Source organism: Giraffa tippelskirchi, chromosome 2 (assembly GCF_054371585.1).
Source record: "Giraffa tippelskirchi isolate mGirTip1 chromosome 2, T2T-mGirTip1v1.2.pri, whole genome shotgun sequence".
NCBI classification, from domain to species: Eukaryota; Metazoa; Chordata; class Mammalia; order Artiodactyla; family Giraffidae; genus Giraffa; species Giraffa tippelskirchi.
This window is the reverse complement of record NC_137276.1, coordinates 125,820,832-125,843,149: the sequence shown is the minus strand read 5'-3', so window position 1 is coordinate 125,843,149 and position 22,318 is coordinate 125,820,832. Positions and strand designations below refer to the sequence as shown.

Genomic DNA, 22,318 nt, shown 5'->3' with positions numbered 1-22,318 from the left:
GAAAGAAAGGGGGAAATAACTGTCCCATATCATTTCCATGAATAAAATAACAATGAAGTTTTACTGTTTATTTACAAACAGGGCTATATGAATTCAGGAGAAAGGGGAATTTAAAAGAATGGGCTCAGATTCACATATTTAGGGAATAGAGTTACATCTGCAAAACATTTCTTTTCATGCTTAATTCTACTATAAGAAAACATTATAACCACATTAACCCACGAACTGGCACTCACACAATTTTTAGTAGAATTACTGACACCTTTTCTGGTTTCCATTTAACTTCAAATCTTAACTCACAGAAAAGAAACCTTACTTCTTCCCTATCCTCCCAAGCTTTTTCCCCTAGAAACTCACTTGATGATCATGTAAACAAAGGTAAACTTAATAATATAATCTATTTATGAATAAAATTTCAAAAATGAGAACTATATTATAGTCACATGCTTTTACAACTGGAAAGATTGCACAATAAATACTGAAAATGTTAGTTGTATATTAACACAGCTCAGAGGAAGGGAGAAGACAGGCTGAAGAGGCAGAGGACATGGGTTTAAGGAAAACACAAGCTGAGAACAAGGCCTAAATGGTAAAAACATGTCCGTCCAGGGCCTTTCTTGCAGTCAGAGACTTCTAAAACCACAGAACACTTCATATCAAGAAGGATAAATGAGGACGTGACCTCTCAGCACCTGTCCTTCAAAGCAAAAGCAAGCCAATCCTATGACAATTCATTCTTTGAAGTTTTACTCTTGGTTATAGATGATAGGTGTTTCAAAACTATAGAATCTCAGCCTGAATATTTAGTTCCTACAACCTTATTCACTCCATAAACATTCATAAAATATTGCCTTTTTACATTTTTAAACTTGTTGTGTATACACTTTCATATTTCATTTTCTTTAAGTCATTCTTATTTTGATATTAGCAGAAAGAGCAGCAAAGTCATATCATAGGTCAATGAATTCACACAACTCACCTGTACACCCACAGTTTTAATTGGTAGCAGGAAGGCATTCAGTGAATGCAGACTTGTAATTTGCATCAGCTTTTCCTGATCCTCTTCTGTCGTGCAGGCTTTAACTCTTTGTAATAGTGTATGTGGCTAAGAAAACCAAAGACATACTTCTTAGGATTTCAAGAAATAAGGTAGTCACTCTTTTGGTACCTATTACTGTCTTATGTATCTATACTTTCTAGTTTACAAGCAATCGACTCTACTTGGTATTTCTAACTTGTGTGTACTATGCAGTGTTGTCAGAATTTCATCTCTGAGGGCCAGGGCTATGAAAAGTTAAATATTAGGACAAGAAATACAGGTAAGATTTATACACATGGAGGCTTTTCCTCTGTCACTGACAAGGGGGACACCTCACGAGTCAAATTCTTATCTCCAGGGGAACTTTTTGTCATAAAGTCAACTTGGTCTGAAATGAATTTATCAGTTTATTTGCATGGTATTGAATATATGTTTTTCTATTCTTTTATCCTTTTCTATTCTTTTACCTTCTCTCTTTCTATCCCTAGGTAAACAGACTATAGTTAGTTAGATTTTACTCCTCAATCTAGTTTGACAATTATGTCCTAAGTAAAGATGTTAGTCTTTTAATTGTTGAGTTAATAATAAGGTTCAATTCCATTCAATCAGTTTATTCAGTAGTTTTTACTTGTGTGTCCACTTTTTATGTTTCTTTCTCCTTTCTTACATTTCTCTGAACTGATTTTTCCCAACTCATTCATTTCCCCCTTACTAGCTGTGAAGTTAAACCCTCTATTTTCATTCTTTAGCAGCTCCCCTTAAGTGGGGATCTTTAACAAAAGAGAATCAATCTGTGCTTATCTGGCAAACAATACAAAGGTCTTTGAATGCTTTAACTCCAATCAATCCCCCTATGGCTTACCAGCTATTTTAGCTATATGCAGTATTTTTTTTTTTAATAAACACCAAAATTGAGATCAGTTTATACAGCCTGTCTGTTTCATTTTACCCATTTACCATTTTATTTGCTTATCAGTCCTTCCTGCATCTCAGACCCTTCAAACTAGGATCCCCTTCCTTCTTTTCTAGTCAGTTCTTTAAAACAGTATTTCTCAAACCTAGCTACACACTCAAATTACTTAGTACACTCAGGTCCCATTCCACCAATTAAATAAATTCTAGGCAGAAGGTGTCCAAGCCCAGTATACTTCAAAAGCTTCCCCTGTTGAATCTAATACACAACTAGGGTTGAGAACCACTGCCTTTAGCTCCTTAAGTAATAGACTGTTGGCAATAAATTCTGTTTCTGTGAAAACGTCTTTATTTTGCCCAAGTTCTTTGAGACCATTTATCTGTTCACTATTGTTCACAAGTATTTTCTCTTGGCATTTTGAATTCTTCCTGCTTTTACTGTTCCTTTCACAGCCTGTAAAATAGTCTTTCCTTTATGCAGAAATCAATCTTTTCTTTGTAGCTGCTTTGTCTTTGGCAGCCTGCAGTTTCCATAGTTATGCTTGTGCGTGTGCCAAGTTGCTTCAGTTGTGACCAACTCTCTGCGACCCTATGGACTGTAGCCCCCCAGGCTTCTCTGTCCATGAAATTCTACAGGCAAGAATACTGGAGTGGGTTGCCATGCCCTTCTTCAGGGGATCTTCCCCACCCAGGAACTGAACCTGCTTCTCCTGTGGCTACTGCACTGCAGGCAGATTCTTCACCTCTGAGCCACCAGGGAAGCCCACATAGTTATGCCTATTAGATGTCAAATTCTTCTCCTTCACCCTGATTAGGATGTACTGTATTTCCTAAATCTGAGGCATGGTGTCTTTCAACAGTGTGCTGTGCTGTGCTTAGTCATTCAGTCATGTCCAATTCTCTGGGAAGCCCTTTCAAAAGTGTGGCAGAATTCAAATACTTTCGTCTATTTCCTTCGGGATATACATTTAAGTTGGCGTTCTCATTTTGTCTTGCTGCTGCTGCTGCTAAGTCACTTCATTCGTGTCCGACTCTGTGCGACCCCATAGACGGCAGCCCACCAGGCTCCGCCGTTCCTGGGATTCTCCAGGCAAGAACACTGGAGTGGGTTGCCATTTCCTTCTCCAATACATGAGAATGAAAAGTGAAAGTGAAGTTGCTCAGTTGTGTCCGACTCAGTGACCCCATGGACTGCAGCCTACCGGGCTCCTCTATCCAGAGGATTTTCCAGGCAAGAGTACTGGAGTGGGGTGCCATTGCATTTTGTCTTAACCTCTTCTAATCATATTTTCTCTTTGATGCTTTGTTCCGATTTCTGGATAATTCAAGTTCACTAACTCTCTCTTTAGCTCTTTTTAATTTAAGTTATTTTCATTCCTAGAATTTAATTTTTTTTCAAAGCTCTCAGGTACTGTATATACCTTATATACTTTATTCTCATTAACAATTGCTTCCTTTAATTCTTTGTACTTTATTTTTTTTTTTTTTTTTTTTTTATAAATTTATTTATTTTAGTTGGGGGCTAATTACTTTACAGTATTGTAATAGTTTTTGCCATACATTGACATGAATCAGCTATGGGTTTACATGTGTTCCCCTTCCTGGACCCCCCACCCACCTCCCTCCCCATCCCATCCTTCTGGATAATTCTTTGTACTTTATATATGATTTATCTGCTAATTCTAGTATCTGAAGTGCTTGAGGTTCATCTTCTACTAGCTCTCATCCACTGTGCCTTACTTTTAGATGTATTTTGTATTTTATTATAAGCTCATATTTGTTAAAGTCCTATTTATGGGGATTCTCTGAAGCCCAGTTGAAGCGATTCCAAAGATAATGTACATTGCTTCTTTTCCGACACTCAAAAGCACTACCAACCAAAGCCCACTTTAATACAGATTATAAATTTTAAGTACCAAATATACAGAAGAACTGAAGACTTCTCAATCATCCTCAGTTTGGAACTAAAATGATCTCCCTTACTTTCTCACAAGACATATGAAAGGGTGTTTTAAAATACTTGATATCAAGTATTTTCAGGAATTCAAAGTATCTATCCTGTTAAAGTATATAGAATAGCTGAAAAATATATAGAATAGCTGAAAAGAGAAGTCTGCATTAAAGAGCCTCTGTAGAATACTGTCTTCATAGTCATTTCCAAAGGTTAACTATCTCTGAATTTTCAAGTAACAAAACCCTAATTAATTCATTGTAAATACTGAAATACAACAAGAATCCATTCAATTCCATGTACTGATTAGCTGTATCTTTTTAAAGCTCCTATAATACACAAATTCAACACAAATTACCTTTTTAACACTTGCAGAAAAATCAGCTACTATTTTCAAAATATTGTTAGTTTCAGGAAAATCCTTACAAATATAAGGTTCTTCAGCACAAATTACTCTGATTGCCAGACCAGGACCTAAAGAGGAAAATACAATGATATTTAATATAAATGTTATATTTAATATAAAATCTTAATTTTAAAAAAGTCACTATTCCCAAAATATAAAACCCATCTGCCATTCTTTGTCTTTAACTGCTTTTATTGAACTATAATTGACATACACACTTTAGGGTTTTTAAAGTGTTTAACATGAAATGCTGCTATTAGTTTCCCATACAACTCATCACTTTTAGAATGCTTCAGTTCTCTTCATATCAGTTATTTCCATCTCTTATTTTCATAGTACACTATTAAGAAACTCAAAATTCTCTAATAATTATTTTTAATACACAATATATGTGCCAATCTATTTAAAACTACTTGCAGACACAATTCTTTGCCAACACACATTGGGACTGAACATCTCAAATACCAGAATTGAAGTTAGTAACATAAACAAGTGCTAATCTCCATGTGGGTCATTATCTTTGTAACACTATTTATGGAGGCAATATGGTAGTTAAGAGTAACCAGTACTGAGGAGGCCTTAGCGGGGCTAGACTCCTGGTTCCAAACTCAGTCTGTGTAACTTTTGGCAAACTAGCCTCTGTTCCTAAATTCCCTCAACTGGACAACAGGATAACAGTAGTTATTATTGTGAGGATCAAATAACAGAACATATGCAAAATATTTACCAGAATGCCTAGCTCACACTAGTACTCAAGAAACATTAACTATTCTTTTTAATTAGACCACTCTCAACTCATCTCTTAATAACTATCATAGAGACATAGGAACTGAGGTAGAAGACTTGCCACGCTCAAGAACTCAAAACAAAAACAGGTTAAGACTTACTTACAGTCCTAATCAACAAATATCACCTCTAATTATTAATATATTTATGGCTACTTAAAAACGGAATATTTTCATTTGTTCACGAATGAGTTACATATAGCACTGTGAAAACAAATGGTTCATCCATTCAGACAAGTCAGTCAGGGGGATAAGTGTTTCAGAGAACTGAGTTTTAAAGTGTAAAGTGAAGTCGCTCAGTCATGTCTGACTCTGCGATCCCATGGACTGTAGCATGCCCAGCTCCTCTGTCCATGGGGTTTTTTCCAGGCAAGCAAATGGAGTGGGTTGCCATTTCCTTCTCCAGGGGATCTTCCAGACCTAGGGATCAAACCTGAGTCTCCCGCACTGCAGGAAGACTCTTTACCACCCATAAAAGCAAAACTAAAAAACAACAAAAAAATCTGTACCACACGAAAACAAAACCAACTTATTTTATGTCATGTGAAGCAAAGGACTGACATTAAGATATGTGACAATGCACAGAGGCAGCATGTCTTCTATGGGTGGTTTCAGCAGCAATGGGAAATATGGCACAATTCAGTTTCAGCTTTTAAAACACAACAGCAAAAAACTCCCTGCCTCCCTACAAGATGCAGGGTGAGGGGACAGTTCTGGGTTGCCACTGGTGAAGCATTCAGTTTGCTACTTTGCATCACACTTCTCATTCTTTTATTTCCAGTTAATTACTATCTGGAATACATCATGGTATAGTAGAAAGAACAAAAAAACCCAAGTTCTTACGCTAAGGATTGTATGGCAATGTTATTAAAATATTTCTTGGTTTTCTTACCTGATAGCAACATTACATGTCAACCTATTTACACAAGGATAATGCAACATTTAACTATATATATAATAAAAAATGAGTATTTAATAAAACGAAATATATACAGTAGGCACTAAAAAGAATGTTTATTCCCTACCCATCCTTTCCTTTCTTTCAGGTTACATATTCTCTAAGATGATAAATTACTTCAAAACATGTCTGAATAGATTCTTGTTCAACATGAAGACCTAATGGCAAACCAAACAGAATTCCATTTCTTACCTGGAAATGGATGCCTGGAAACTATCTCTTCTGGAAGTCCAAGTTCTCTGCCTAAGATTCTTACTTCATCCTTATGAAAATCTTTCAAGGGTTCTATTACTTTTCCCTACATGAAAGAAAAAGGCCAATTAATACAAATTACAATAGTAACCAAAATGACATGAGAAACAAAGAACAACAAATTACTCACTTTTCCTGTTGTCTTTTACCTTTAAAAATCATTTTTTAAAACTTCATCTTTTAAAGTATTTCTTCCTTTGTCTTTTTAAGGAATTAGATATTTTAGTGATTTTTATGTATCTCTGAGATACATTTTAAACACAAACCTTTTAGACAGACAAAAATTCAGAGCAAACCTACCCACACATCTCTGATCTAGTTCTCACTGTAATGTAAGTCAATCAGAAAATATACTAGTGTCTAAAAATTAAAACTCTCCAAATGATACCACAAGAAAGTGAAAAGACAACCCACAGAAGGCAAATTATGTATCTAATAACCAGTAACCAGACTCAGACTACATAAACAACACATGCAATTCAATAATAAAAAGATAATAAGCCAATTTAAAAATGGGCAAAAGACCTGAATAGACTTTTCTCCAAAGATACACAAATAGACAATAAGCACATAACTGACTGACATGGTTAGCCAATTAGGGAAATGCAAATCAAAACCACAATGAGATACCTACCACTTCTCATCTACTAGGATGCATAAAATAATAAGAAGGGACAGGTAATTCACATCCATTAGGATGGCTACTTAAAAAAAAAAGAACAGAAAATAACACGTGATGGGCAAGGTAAGGAGAAATAGGAAGCTTTCTGCACTACTGGTAGGTTTTTAATATAGTATAACTGCTGATGAGACATTAAGGAAGTCCCTCAAAAAACTAAAAATAAAACTATCGTTAAGACTCAGAAATCCCACTTCTTAGTACATATCCAAAAGAATTGAAAGCACGGGCTCTAAGGGACATTTGCAAATCCATGTTCACAGCAGCACAACAAAGATCACGGCAACCAAAAAGTGGAAGTAATCCAAGTGCCCATTGGTGATATGTGTATATACATAGAGTATTATTCAGCTTAAAAAGGAAGGAAACCCTATCACATGCTACAACATGGATGAACCTTAAGGACTTATACTAAGTGAAATAAGCCAGTCACAAAAAAAAACAAAGACTGTATGATTGTGCTTATGGTATTTAAAGTAGTCAAATTCATTGAAACCAACAGTAGAATGGTAGATTACCAAAGGTTAGAGAGAGGGAGAAAAGCTGTTGTTCAACAGGTATAGAGTTACAGTTTTGCAAAATGAAAAAGTTACGCAGATCTGTTTCACAACAGTACAGATATACTGAAGACTACTGAACTGTACACTTAAAAATGGTAAAGGAGGGAAAGAGGCTTTATGGTAAAGATTTCAAAAGCTTTTACCTCCTCTCTCAACTTTCTGATAAGTTCTGTGTCATTGTGATGGGTTTTGATGAGTTCAGCTTTGCCGCTTGCGACAAGAGATGCACTTTCAATTAGATCGGGCCGTAAAGTTCCTTGGGCAAGGAAAACCTCCTCTGGTTTCAAGTTCATTTCTCCAATTACTTCATTGGCAATCTATAATCAACAGGAGTAAAACAACCTTTTAAGAAACAAATTTTTTTTAAAAGACAGCAAAATATTATACTTTCAGCTAAATTTCTAAGAGTTCTTTTGCAGTACTAACCAGGAGATGAAATCCACCAACCCTCAAATTCAACTCCTTTAAGGAAAAAGGTTTATTTAACATAATTCAAAAAGGTACATGAACATCCCCATCAAAGCCACAAGAAATCTACCCATTGAAATATCCAAAGAACTAAAATCTAGTATCAACTAAAAATATCTATTCTATTCTTAAGCAGTTAAAACAACAGCCTGACAATGTAAGTACATGTTTTTTAAAACATAAAATAGTTTCTATTAGTCAGTATAACAGCAAAACACAGTAAAACTCAGCCAAAAAAAGAATCAAAATTAGTCACAAAATTTGACTATTTGGTATAATGACAAGGAAAAAATACTAAAATTCACATTTAAAATAGTACACATTGAGAATATTTAAAAAGTACCTTAACAAAAGTATCCCCAATGATTTTTCTTTTCTCCTCAGGACTTGTAGTCATATTCAACGTTTTGCTAATTCTCTTTCGTGGAGTTCTGTCTTCATCTGATATTGGTAGAGTTGTTGTTCCATTGTAGAAAGAATGAGCAGCATTTATCACTGGCGAAGAGGAGAAAAGCATATTTTAAACTAACACAAGATTTTTGAAAATAGTAAGTAATAGATCAACTACAAAAAAGAAAACCTAGACAGATCCTCTGATTCTCCCCTTAAACTGCCTACATATTCCAGAAATACCAATGAACTATGACTAACAGAGTCCATATACAAGCATTCACTGAGTTTTGTTCCTTTGAGAATTCTGTGGCATTTTACTATCTAGGACCATATTGTCACAAATTATGCTAATTGCTTTCCCTCTCTTCAGTGCTTCACCAGAGCAACAAGCAAAATCCCCCAAAAGAACCGAAACTCCAAGGGAGTCAAAGCAGCGGTACATATACAGGGATCAAAGTTCTCGGAACTTCACAGTGACCAGTCTCATGAAAAACTGATGTCTAAAAACATACTCTTAGCGATCCTTGGCTGTCCTTTCAAAGAACAAAGTTAAAAAAAAAAAAAAATAGGCTTCATTACAAGATGCCAAGGCAGCTGGCTACTTCACTTTACTGAATTTATAGGTCTTTTTCTCAAGCTGGTCAATTACCCAGAGAAGACATCTCCAGTTTCCTGTTTCTTAGCATTCTGATAGCCTGAATAGACGGAGCGGCCAGTGGAGGGGAGGAGATATCATTCAGTACATAAGGCTTTTCCTTAAAGTTACTATTTTTAACATACAATCTTCCTTCCACCTTCAACTATGCCTGGTATTGACATGCCCAAGTCCAAAGCCTCTCTTGTTTAGCCTCGAGTCTCTAGAGAATAAATCCACGGTCTTCTGATGAGGGATAGCAGCAGCTGTGTTCCTGTTTAAAGGGAAAAGTAACTGCTTCTCAGATTTTGAACCAATACATTTTAGGCTGACCCAGTGAGCCAGGCCCTGTAAGGGAGCCAATGCTCCCAACTCCTGAGCTTTCCCAAAAGTCCTGTGTTTTGTTGGGTTTCCTTCCCTCAACCCTTCCCCAAGGTGCTGGAGTCCTCCCCATCCTACTACGTCAGTTAACAAACATAGATGCAGGTTTCTGTGGGGCTGAAACTAAACAATTCAGAGGGCCCTTTCAAGAAAAAGAATAACAAATCACGCATCTTTTAAATCACAAGTTAATACTCCAAATGGCTAACACAAACTATAAACTATACACAGAAACTACTGCAAATCACAAATATAGCACCAAATCCAAACTAAATGTATCCCCAACTCGATGTTTTCTTAGCATAATTCCCAAATGCCTGCAGCCACTATAAAACCAACCAAAAGAGAGAAAGAGGAGAAAGACAAAGTAAACTAAATTAACTATAAATTATTAAAATACCTTACTTCAAATTTCATAAAATGTGTAACTATGAGAAGATAACGATAGGGTCCTTTCCCAGATTTTGGGAAAGGCCTGGCTGGTGAGCAGTCCTAAAATTTAAGATTCATTAGCTAATCAGAGAAAACCTGCATAAACCATCTGCTTTCTACTCCCCAACATTCTGTGGAAACCATTAGACTGCTATTGTTACCTCCTCTCTATTCCTCATCTTTCTGGCATTATACTTGTTTTATGCCTGTAGTGTTATTTTAGTGGTATTTCCAAAGAAGAAAGAAATAGACTCATTTTTACTTCATGTTTAACTATCCAAGTCTTCATTTTACACTCAACTTTTTGGCATGAATTCCAATTAAGTCAATACACAGTTTATATCATTAAACTACTAATTCAATTTCACTATAACTATGGCTTACATCTTTTTTATAAAAGTGCAGAAGATATTCATAAATGTAAAAGCAGTTAAGGCCTAAGAAGATGAATAAAAAGAACAGAATGGTGGCTGGAAAATGGTAACTCATTCATCTATATATAACATTAGGAGTAACCAATTTTCAAATTTATACTGTGGCCCCTCTTGAACCAGAAGTAACTATAATGTAAAAATAAAAAACATTTCAACCATAAGCTTACTGGGAAAACTGTACTTGATTACTGGGACAACTCTACTTGGTTAATTTAACCACAAGCTAGATTTGATTAAACAAGTCCTGACATGTAAGTTAACTTTGCTGGAGTTCATCAATACCTTTGACTTGAATTCCAAGCTTTTTGAGGGCCTCTTCAACAGACTGACTTTCTCGTTTTCTCATAAAGCCATTATCAATGTGCACAGCAATGATTTGATCTTGGTTCAAAGCACGATTTAACAAAGCTGTACAAACTGTTGAGTCTACTCCACCACTGAGTAAAACCTACAGGGTGAAATGAAAAGTCAAATTGAGTAAAATAAGCAAGAAGATGGTAAGAGCTTAAATCACTACCTAAAAACACTGGAGAATTCTCTAGCGGTCCAGTGGTTAGGACTTCGTGCTCTCACTGCTAAGGGCTCGGGTTCAACCCCTGGTTTGTATCAAAGATATGTATGGTAACTGAAAAAGCACTCTGAAACAGGGCAACTCAAAAACACCTATCACCCAGTCAAAATTCAAGGGCTATGCTAAGCAAGTCAACCTTGAGTCTAACATTACTGGCATAAAGTTTTAGACTTTGAGATGTAAACTGCTTACCAAAACTTTTGATGTGCCCACTCTCTCTTTGATCTCTCGAATGCACTCAAGTTCTCTGTTCTGCACAGTGAAGGTCCCACTGCACCCAGCTATATCGTAGAGGAAATTCTTCAGTATTACTTTCCCATTTTCGGTAAGGCCAACTTCAGGGTGGAACTGGGCTCCATATAATTTTTTAGATTCATTTGCTATACCTTTATAGACAAAATAATCACAAATATTTTTTTTTTCATATTGAAAGTACTTAGTGAGCACCCACAGTAATTCCTCACAATTTCTTCCTCCATAAATGTGGAAACTGATTCAAATTAGTAGATTTTTAGCTATGGGAAAAAAAATACAAATAAAAACTACATTGCCATGATCTGGCTTTACAAAGGTCTTCCCTCATATAGCAATTAATGAACTACATGGCTGTGACATCATTTCACAGTATCCTCACTTCTCCACCCAGGTTACTGCAATCATTTTGTCTATTTAATGCAAGGGTAACTCAGTTTTAGATCTCGGTCCCATATGCCTTCAACATGCAATGTGCAGCTATCAATTTTCTATAATAGAAAAGCCTCATACATTAAACCTATCAGAATATCCTAAGTGTTTCTTTCTTGGATACTATTAACCATGAATATAACTCCACTTACTTGACTAATGGGCTTCTGACAAATTATCATCTACAAAGCAGCGGATGATAGGCTAGATGTTTTACATGTACATGTACTATCTGCTGTCTATGGCTCTGAGACATCAAGAAGCTTACCAGTATCCCCAGCTAATTAAGTAGATAAATCAGGCTTGCTAAACTCCCAAACTTACACTCATTCTACGCTACTAGGGAAACTCACACTTTCTTTACTTGGCTTCTCAGACATCACTCTACTGGTTCATTCCTTATTTCACTGTCTACTGCTGAACCTTCTTTGTTGGTTCCTTGTCTCATCCATCTCTACACATGAAACTCAACCAGTATTCAGTCCTTAAATCTCTGCTCTATACATTCTGAATGATTCCAAACTCTTATGACCTTAAATTTTACCTGTATGTTGGTATACCCCTGAATTTATTCCTCCAGTCCAGTTTTCTCTTCTACAGTCCTGACTCAAAAATATATAAAACTGCCTATTCACACCTTCATTTCAATGTTTAATAAGAAATCTTAAATTTAATATGCAAACCCAAATTACTTCATTCTTTCACATCAGGTAAACAGAAACCATCCTCTGGGTGCTCAAGCTGAAACACTTGGAAGTTAAAATTGGACTCTATTCTCTCCTTCCACTCCACAGCAAATCCTTTGTTTCTGCCTTCAAAACATACCAGAACCCAGTCTAACTTCTGGTTTCCAGTCCAGCATACGTAAGAAGCTAGAAGACACCACTCTGTCCTAACAACAAGTAAAAAGTTGATAAATACCCTTAGAGAGACTGACAGGTAAATATAGAGAATCACAACTTAACTGGAGAACTCCATGGTTGCAAACCTCTATAGGAACCATTGCTGAGATAGGGAAACTTGAATTATAATTGATATCACTGGAGGCTCAGCATGGACAAATCTGAGAGATAAAATGTCCAGGAAGATCCAGTCATCTGGGATCCCCATACTCTAGCAAATTTTACCTCCAGTAGCTTGACTAAGTTCTCACAATGAATATTAGAGGAAAATTCCCTTGTGCTTCCAACAGGGGAGGGAAAAAGAAAACATTTTGAAATATACCAGGCCATTCTTGTCTTCTTAATAAGGTCTTAGGACTCTCAGGAGAAACTATTTAATCAGTCTAATATGATAGGGTTTTATCAGAACCAAAATGACTTGGGAGAAAAGGAAACACCCAACCCTAGCCCACTCTAGTCCTCCTGTCCCATCTAACAGAGGGAAAAACTGAAAACATGAAATCTACATGAAATCTACAGCCCAAAGCCACAGGTTCACTAAGACTGAGACCTACTCACAAGATCACAGAACACTTTCCCTCTCCCAACACCTTGCCATCACATACTGAAGACCTATTTACAGCAATTCCTTGTACCCAGTACATCATGTCAAGCTAGCAAGAAAAAAGTACAAGATAAACTAAAAGGGAAAAAATAAGTTTGAAGAGATAGATCAAGTGTTAGAAGAGACTCAGATACTGCAGAGATACTGGAATTATCAGCTTGGGAATTTAAAACAAGTATTATTAAGAAGCTAAGGGCTCAAATGGATAAAGAAGAGTATGTAAGAAGAGCCGGGCAATGTAAGCAGAGAGTTGGAAATCCTCAAAGGGACCAAAATGATCTCAAGGGATCAAAACACTGTAACAGAAATGAAGAATGTCTTTGATGGGCTTATCAACAGACTGGACATGGCTTAAGAAATACTCTCTAAGCGAGAAGATAACTCAATAGAAATGGCTCACACTGAAAACCGAAAAGAAAAAAACAATGAGAAAAACAGAACATCCAAGAACTGTGAGACAAGTACAAATAACATAAACAACTGAAATTCTAGGAGAGAAAGAGGAACAGAATATTTAAATGTTTAAAACCATAATGAAAGAGAATTTCCTCTGAAATTAATATAAGACACCAAACTAACCCAGGAAGCTCAGAAAACACTGAGCAGCATAAATACAAAAAGAAAAAAAATTACACCTAGGCACATGATTTACAAACTACAGAAAATCAAAATAAACAAAAAAAATCTTGAAAGAAGCTGGGGGAGCGGGGTGGAAATCTCACGTGTAGAGGAGGAAAGATAAGAATTACTGATACATCCAACTGACTGGAAACCATGGAAGTGAGAGTAGACTGAAATAAGTAAAATGGGGAGAGAAATACATATTCTTCTCGAGCACTACTGGAACATTCTCCAGAATAAATCACATTTGGCCACAAAACAAGTCATACTAAATTCAAGAAGACTGAAATGATAATCAAGTATCTTTTCTGACCACAATGGCAGAAGTAGAAATTACAAGAAGAAAACTGGAAAATTCACAAATATGTGACAATTAAACTACATGCTCCTGAGAAACTAACAGGTCAAAGAGGGAATCAAGAGAGCGATTTTAAAATCTTGAGACAAAGAAAAATGAAAGCCAAACAACCAAAACTTACGGTATATGCCAAAAGTAGTTCTAAGAGGGTAATTCACAGAGATAAATGCCCACATCAAAAAAAAGGTCAGGCCTTAAACAACCTAATAACTTCAAAGAACTAGGAAAAAAAGAAACTAAGCCCAAAGTTAATAGAAGAATGGAAATTACAAAGAACAGAGCAGATATAAACAGACAAATGATGATTTTTAAAAAGATGAAAATAAGAGATAGTTTCTTGAAAAGATAAACAGACAAACCTCTAGCCAGACTTCCCAAGAAAAAGAGAGAGGACTCAAAATTAGAAATGAAAAAGGAGACATTACAACTGATACCACACAAATACTATGAATTATACACCAACAAACTGAAAAACTTAAAAGAAATGGATAAATTCCTAGAAACTTGTAACTTACCAGGACTAACTCATGAAGCAACAGAAAATTTGAATGGACTCATTTTAAGTAAGGAGATTGAATCAATAATCAAATACCTCCCCCAAAGTCGCAAAACCAGATGGCTTCACCAGTGAGTTTTACCAAACACTTAAGAACTAATAACAACTCATGAGAAACAGAAGCAGAAGGAATACTTCCAAACACATTCTATGAGACTAGCAATACTCTGATGTCACAGCCAGACAAGAAAAGACTACCAAAAAAAGAAAATTATAGGCCAATTTCTCTGATAAACAATGTTGTAAAAATCCTCAACAAAATATTAGCAAATCAAATACCAATACATTATAATGATCATACACCATAATCAAGTGGGATTTATTCCAGGGATGCAGGGATAGTTTAACATCTGCCAATCAATGTGATATACCATATTAACAAAATGAAGGATAAAAATAATATGGTCATCTCAATAGATACTGAAAAAGCAATAGATAAAATTCAACATCACACATGATAAAAACTCTCAACAAACTGGGTACAGAAGGAACATACCTCAATATAATCAAGACCATATACAAAGCCCACAGTTAACATACTCAGTGATGAAAAGCTTTTCCTCTAAGATAAGAACAAGTCAAGAATTCAACAAAGTACTGGAAGTCTGAGCCAGACCAGTCAGGCCAGAAAAAGAAATAAAATTATCCAAATTAAAATTAATAAGTAAACTGTCTCTATTTGCAGATGACACAACACTGTATCTACGAAACCCTAGAGACTCTACTAAAATGCCATTAGAACTAATAAATTATTTCACCAAGATTGCAAGATACATAATCAACATACAGAAATCAACTCTGTATGTATCAACAACAAACTATCAGCAGAAGAAATTAAGAAAACATTCCCATCAACAAAATCAAAAAGAATAAAACACTTAGGAATAAATTTAACCAAAAAAGGTGAAAGATCTGTACACTGAACACTGTAAGAACTTGATGAAAGAAACTGAAGAAGGCACAAATAAAAAGATATTCCATGTTCATGGATTAGATGAATTACTAATTTATTGTTGAAATGTCAATTCTAGGGACTTTGCTGGCAGTCCAGCAGTCAAGACTTCGCCTTTCAGTGCAGGGAGTGCGTACGGGTTTGATCCTTGGTCAGGGAGCTAAGATCCCACATGTCTTGTGGCCAAAAAAACACATAAAACAAAAGTAATGTTGTAACAAATTCAATAAAGACTTTAAAAATGGTCCACATCGAAAAAAAAAAGTCTTTTTTAAAAAAGTCAATTCTACCCAAAGTAATCTACAGATTCAATTCAACCTCTATCAAAAATGAAGGTACAAATGTGGTGACCTAGGGGTGAGGGAACAAGGGGAATAGGGAGAGTTGTTTAAAGGGTACAAATTCTTGATTTTAAGATGAATAAGGTCTGAGGATTTAATGTATAATAAACATGGTAATTATAGCTGATAGCAAATTTCAGTGATCCAATACAGTGTTAAGAGAGTAGAATTTAAATGTTCTTACCAAAAAAAGTAAATACAGTTGACCCTTGAACAATGCAAGGGTTAGTTACCTACCCTCAGTGCAGTCAAAAATCTGTGCATAACTTTACAATCAGGACTCTGGATCTGCAGTTCCACATCCACGGTTTCAACTAACCCAGATCATGTAGTACTGAAGCACATATTTAGTGAAAAAAATCCACATATAAGGTGACTGGCACAGTTCGAAACTGTTGTTCAAGGATCAACTGTATGTGAAGTGACGATGGGTTAATTAACTCAAGGGGGAAAAATCTTTTCATAATGTACATCAGGGGACTTCCCTGGTGGCTCAGATGGTAAAGCATCTGCCTACAATGCAGGAGACCAGGGTTCAATCCCTGGGTCGGGAAGATCTCCTGCAGAAGGAAATGGCATCCCACTCCAGTATTCTTGCCTGGAAAATCCCACGAACAGAGGAGCCTGGTAGGCTACAGTCCACGGAGTCGCAGAGAGGCAGACACGACTGAGCGACTTCACTTTATCAAGTCATCACATTGTACACGTCAAATATTTTATAATTTTGCTGATTAATAAAGCTAAAAAAGTTAATTTTTAAAAAAATGTTGGGGGGAAAAAACCACCAACCTAGTATTCTGTGCCTTGAGAAATTACCCTCCAAAAGTTCATGAAAAATACAAAAGTTGCAAACAAACAAAAACTGAGACCACCTGTTGCCAACAGACTGCTCTGCAAGAAATGTTAAAAGAAGTTCTTCACAGAGAAGGAAAATAATAAAGATCAGAAACTTGGATCCACATAAAAAAGAGAAGAGGAAGAATAAATGAAGGTAAAATAAAAACTTTCTTCTTCCTAATTGAGCTAATAGATAACTTCATTCAAAATAATATCAACAATGATATAATTATGTATGCTTATAGAGACATATTATTCATGCTTACTTTTAAGTGAAATGAATGACAGCAATGTACAAAGGATGAGAGGAAAAAAATCACGTTTATTTTGTTATTATAAGGTACACTATCTGTGAAATGGTACAGTGTTATTTGAAAGTGAATTTGGGTTAGTTGTAAATGTATATTGTAAAATCATGGGCAACTTTTTCTTAGAAAAAGTAAAAAAAGAGATATAACTGACATGCAAAGAAAGAAAATCGGACCATATAAAATGCTCAATTAAAACCACAAAAGATAGAAAAATACAAAAATATGAACAAAGAACAAGGACAATAAATAGAAAATAACAGGTACGATGGATATTAATCCGACACTATCAACAATCCCTTTAAACTCCAATAGTCTAAATGTACCAATTAAAAGACAGAGATCGTCACAGTGGATCAAGAAAGAAAACATAACTTATACATATTGTCTACAAGAAACCCACTTTAAATATAAAAACACAGATCAAAAGTAAATGGACAGAGATATATCACGATAACACTAATTAAAAGATAGCATGAGAGACCTTCCTGGTGGTCCAGTGGTTAAGAATCCACCTGCCAATGAAGAGGACACCAGTTCGATCCCTCATTTGGAAAGATACCACATACCAACAGGCAAATAAGCCTGTGCACCACAACTAACAAACCCACACTCCAGAGCCTGTGAGCTGCAACTACTGAGCCCAAGTGTCCTAGAGCCTGTGTTCTACAACAAAAGCTTCTCTGCAATGAGAAGCTCATACACCACAACGAAGGCCCAGCACAGCCATGAATAAATAACTAAAAAGATAACATGAGTAGATACATTAATGTCAGAGCAGACTTCAGCCAAGAAAAGTTACCAGGTTTAATGTCTCATATAAATGCTTTCCTCTTTGCAATCATCCTGTGTTTTTTCAGTCCTCAACTTTTTTGAGGCTTTTAATGGCTAGGTCAAACTCTCCTGGTAAGTGTCATATTGCACTTGAAAATATGTGAGTTATTTTCAAATGTCTTTTGATACTGATTTCTAACTCAATTCCACAATGGTAAGAGAACAGACTCTGTATGATTTCAACACCTTAAGACCACAAAATTTTTGCGCCTTGTTTTATTCCCTGGATATGTTCCAGTGTCTCCTACTTTACAGTCTATGGGAACTTGGAATAGAATTTATATCTGACCGTTGTGTGAAAATTGTATAAATCTTAATTATGCTGAATTGGTTCATGGTGCTTTTCAGGTCTACTATATCCTTCTACTTTCCTGTATATTCACTCTTAATTTTTCAGACTTTTGATACTGCAACTAAAAATTTTAATTTATCTACTTAAAAAATAGTTGTATGGTAGAACTATATATAACTTCATTCTGTATTTTTCCAAGTCTCCTGTAAATGTGTTATCATACTTTCATAATTTAAAAAGAAAAAAAGAGAAAAAAAGAAGTTATCAGGGATAAAGAGGGAGATACATATAATGATAAAGGAATCCATTCCTAAAGAAGACATAATAATCCTTCATATATATGCACCTAACAGGAAACCATCAAAACATGTAAGGCAAAAACTGATATAATTATAAGGAGAAATACATGAATCCACTACTGCAGTTAAGATACTTCAAAATCCCTCTGTCAGAAGTAAGAGTCAATTACTGTAATCCATCATTTCAATAGACTAATGAAGAAAAATGATATGACCATATCAATAAATGCAGAAAAAGTATATGAAATATATCCAACCACTCAATAAGGATAACTCTCAGGAGACCAGGAATAAAGGGGGACTTCAACTTGACAAAAAGTATTTTCCGAAAACCTACAACTAACATCATACTTAACCATGAGAAACTCAAAACTTTTCCACAAAGATCACGAACAAAGCAAGGATGTTCCCTCTATCCACTGCTTTTCAACATCATAAAAGAAGTCCCAGTTAATGCAATAGGACAAGAAAAGGAAATAAAAGATATACAGATTGGGGGAAAAAGGAAATAAAATGGTCTTTGTTCACAGATGACATGAGTGTCTATGTATAAAATTTTAAAAAATCAACCAAAAAAATTCCTAGAACTAATAAGTGAGTACAAGAAAGTTGCTAGACAGAAGGTTAATACACAAAAGTTCATGGTGTTACCGTATACCAGCAATGAACAAGTGGAATTTAAATTATAAATATAATTAACAGTAACACTCCCAAATGAAATATTTTGGTATAAATCTAACAAAATATGTACAAGATGTATATGAGAACCCAATCAGTCCTAAGCACTTATATCTCTACCCCTCTGCTCCTTACACAGTCTCCTTTCCTGATTACCACAATAGACTTCTAGCTGGTCTCTGCTTCTACATTTAACAGTCTCTTTACTCCTCCCTAGCCAGGGTAATCCTGAAATTAGATCATGTCTCTCCTTTGTTCAAATCTTCACTCACTATAAAAGCCAACATTTTCACAATGGCCTCAAAGGTCCTGGGATTCTGCCTTATCTTCTACCACACTCCCCCATGCTTACCCAGCTCTAACCACGTGGTTTCCTTGCTGTTCCTTAAACAAGGTCCCATCCCAGGAATTCTGTACTGCTATTTACTCTTTCCCCAGATATCCAAGAGGGCCAAGCACCTACTTCCTCCATGTCTAGTATCATCTAATAGGAACACCATCTCTGAATATACTATCTAAAACAGTAACAGTCCAAATCACACATTCCATAACACTCCTCTCATCTTTTTATTTTTTCAATGCATTTAAACACTGTCAAGCACTGACTTTTTCTGTATTATCTGGTTACTGTCTGTCCCACCCCTCCCCCTAGAACATTAAACAGAGGTATTATTCATTTTGTTCACTGGCACCTAAAACTGTACCTGGGACATGTGGGTACTCAAATATTTGCTGAATGAATAAAAATATATAATCTCATCTACCACTGTTGATCTTGTATAAGAAATAGAAACCTGTCAAAAAGGAAATTATTCTTGATAATTCCTATGCTAATACAATAATCCATTAAGTAACTGCAGGTAGATTACTCAATTCAATTTATCCATGACAAATTTTTTTTTCCAACTTTTTAGGTGGAACATAACAAACAACAACTTTATGATAACTCCACTTTTCCTCTTTTACAAATATCCAGGATTACTCAAGTAAGCAAGTAAAAAAATTATGAACTGCCAGAAAATTAACTCCTCTTCAAGAAAAATACAACAAAAAATTGTTTAGAGCATGAACTGGCAAACTTCCTGCAAAGGGCTAGATGTTACAAACTAAGCTTGGTGGGACATATGCATACAGTCCCTGTCATTTATTATAACCTTTAAATAATATAAAAAGCATTCTTAGTTCCTGAACATACAAAAAACAGTCTGTAGGCTGGATTTGACCCACAGGTTACCCTGGTTCAGAGCAATGCTCTGAATGCTTAGTCTGATGTTTTATAGACATCTAAGATACATGCCTATCTATACCTAAAAGAAGCATTTTTAAAAAGGTCAATTATGAATACAGCATGCTAGAGAGGTAAATGATTCTCAAAATTTTCCTGAGTTATAATGATATATTTATGTCTGAAAAGCATAGTAGAATAAACAATTTTAAAAGCATTTCAGAGCAAACTAGTAAGTGACTTCTAGATAATCCTTCTAATATTAAATATCCTCCATGAATTAACAACTGACCCTATGACACTTCCAGTATCTTTTAAAAAATTAAGAAACATCAAAAACAGTATCACATACAGAAACATATTTATAAACTTTTCAGATAAACTTTTAAAAAGAAAATCTGCAAAAGTTTTAGAAGTTTTACCTGCTATAATGTTCCCAGAACGTGCCACAACCTTGAATCCATCTGCTACTTTGTCTACACTATCTCCATGGGTTAGTAAAACAATTTCTTCCTTCTGAAGACCCCTAAGTAAATAAAAATAAGACAATATACAAATAGCTTTATTAAACATGATTAATGGAGTCTTTTGCTTTATTTTTTCTAGATTTATTGAGATATAATGACATGTAACATTGTATAAGCTTAAGGTGTACAATGTGATAATTTGATACACCTATATACTATGAAATGATTACCACTCATTTAGTTAACACATCTACCACCTCACAGAGTTACCATTTTTTGTGTGTGGTAAGAACATTTAGGCTCTACTCTCTTAGCAACTTTCAAATATACAATACAGTGTTGTTAACTGTAGTCATCATGCTTTACACTAGATTCCTAGAACTTAATTCATCTTATAACTTGTATTTTTTTGCTTTAAAAGTTACTAGCTTCTATATGTAAATCAAGAAAACAGAGAAAGTAGGTAACAGTACAACACTGCTAGAATTTAAATTTACTCTATTCATGATAAAGCCAATAACAATAATAAATACCAGGAAAAGGTGATCCATAAAAACTGAAACTGAATATATAAAGCTAGTGATATAACCACACACAGTTTCAAGAGGCTATCATGGTTTCAAAATTATATCTCTACTGGAATTAATCTTAAGAACAGAAGTAATTAATGGCATGGTTTTAAACAGGTGTAAGTAACATTATCAAACCAACTGTGTGGACTTTCTTTGGACCTTGATGCAAATGAATCAATTTTATAAAAAGATATTTGTTACATTATGAAAAAATTTGAACAAGGACTTGATATTAAATAATATTAAGAAACAAAAATTAAAAATAAAGCAAGAAGATTAAATACATTAAAACCAAAAGGATGTTTTGGGGTGGTTGTTACTGTCATCACTGTTCACTGTTACTTAGGATTAGTGTAGGCTGTAATTGAGTACCAGGATTTTAGAACTGTCAAGACAGAAAAACTTTAAATCTTAACCAGATCTTTACATTTAAAGTCTCTTGTAGTATCACACTCCACCAGCAATATTCCTGAAGTAGTTCTCAAGAACAGTCACTTGAGATACAGATGAATGTAAGCAACACCTCTCCATTATGAAGTAGAGCAAGAAATGGATTTCAAAAACGTATTTTGGCAATGAGAAGCTTCAGTTCGTAAATTATTTTGAGCAACTGTTGCTTTTTTATTAACATCACTTTGAAAATGAGAATCTCTGAACACTGGTACTCTTGTTCTTTCTAATATTAAAGAAAAGCCAGCCACAGCCAGTTTTGTGTAAAAACTGGGATAGCTCCATTTTAGACAAAATGTCTTAACTTGGATTTTAAAATTGATTTGTCCAATTTGGAGAACACTATCCATTAAGAATTAATTTAGGTACAACTCTATGGAGGATGTAAGAATATATGTTAATAAAACAAATCTATAAAGATAATTAGCACAGTTACAAGAAATGATAATAAAAATTATATATGCACATTAACTGACACCAGCC

The 22,318-nt window shown here is 35.1% G+C and overlaps 1 protein-coding gene across 11 annotated transcripts in view; it reads right to left on the bottom strand.

The window, feature by feature from the left end:
• The window catches only part of GMPS (guanosine monophosphate synthase), a 69,951-nt gene that overhangs the window by 9,220 nt on the left and 38,413 nt on the right, over window positions 1-22,318 (bottom strand). For 9 of the 11 annotated variants that reach the window (XM_081570590.1, XM_081570587.1, XM_081570591.1 and 6 more), the window contains 8 exons: window positions 20,769-20,872; window positions 11,048-11,241; window positions 10,567-10,732; window positions 8,354-8,505; window positions 7,686-7,859; window positions 6,244-6,349; window positions 4,261-4,376; window positions 980-1,105 (listed from right to left, as the gene is read on the bottom strand). In XM_081570590.1, coding sequence (XP_081426716.1) covers window positions 980-1,105; window positions 4,261-4,376; window positions 6,244-6,349; window positions 7,686-7,859; window positions 8,354-8,505; window positions 10,567-10,732; window positions 11,048-11,241; window positions 20,769-20,872 — 1,138 coding nt within the window. Of the gene's footprint in view, window positions 1-979; window positions 1,106-4,242; window positions 4,377-6,243; window positions 6,350-7,685; window positions 7,860-8,353; window positions 8,506-10,566; window positions 10,733-11,047; window positions 11,242-20,768; window positions 20,873-22,318 lie in introns of all 11 variants that reach the window. The other 2 variants (XM_081570580.1, XM_081570588.1) reach the window with 1 other exon arrangement.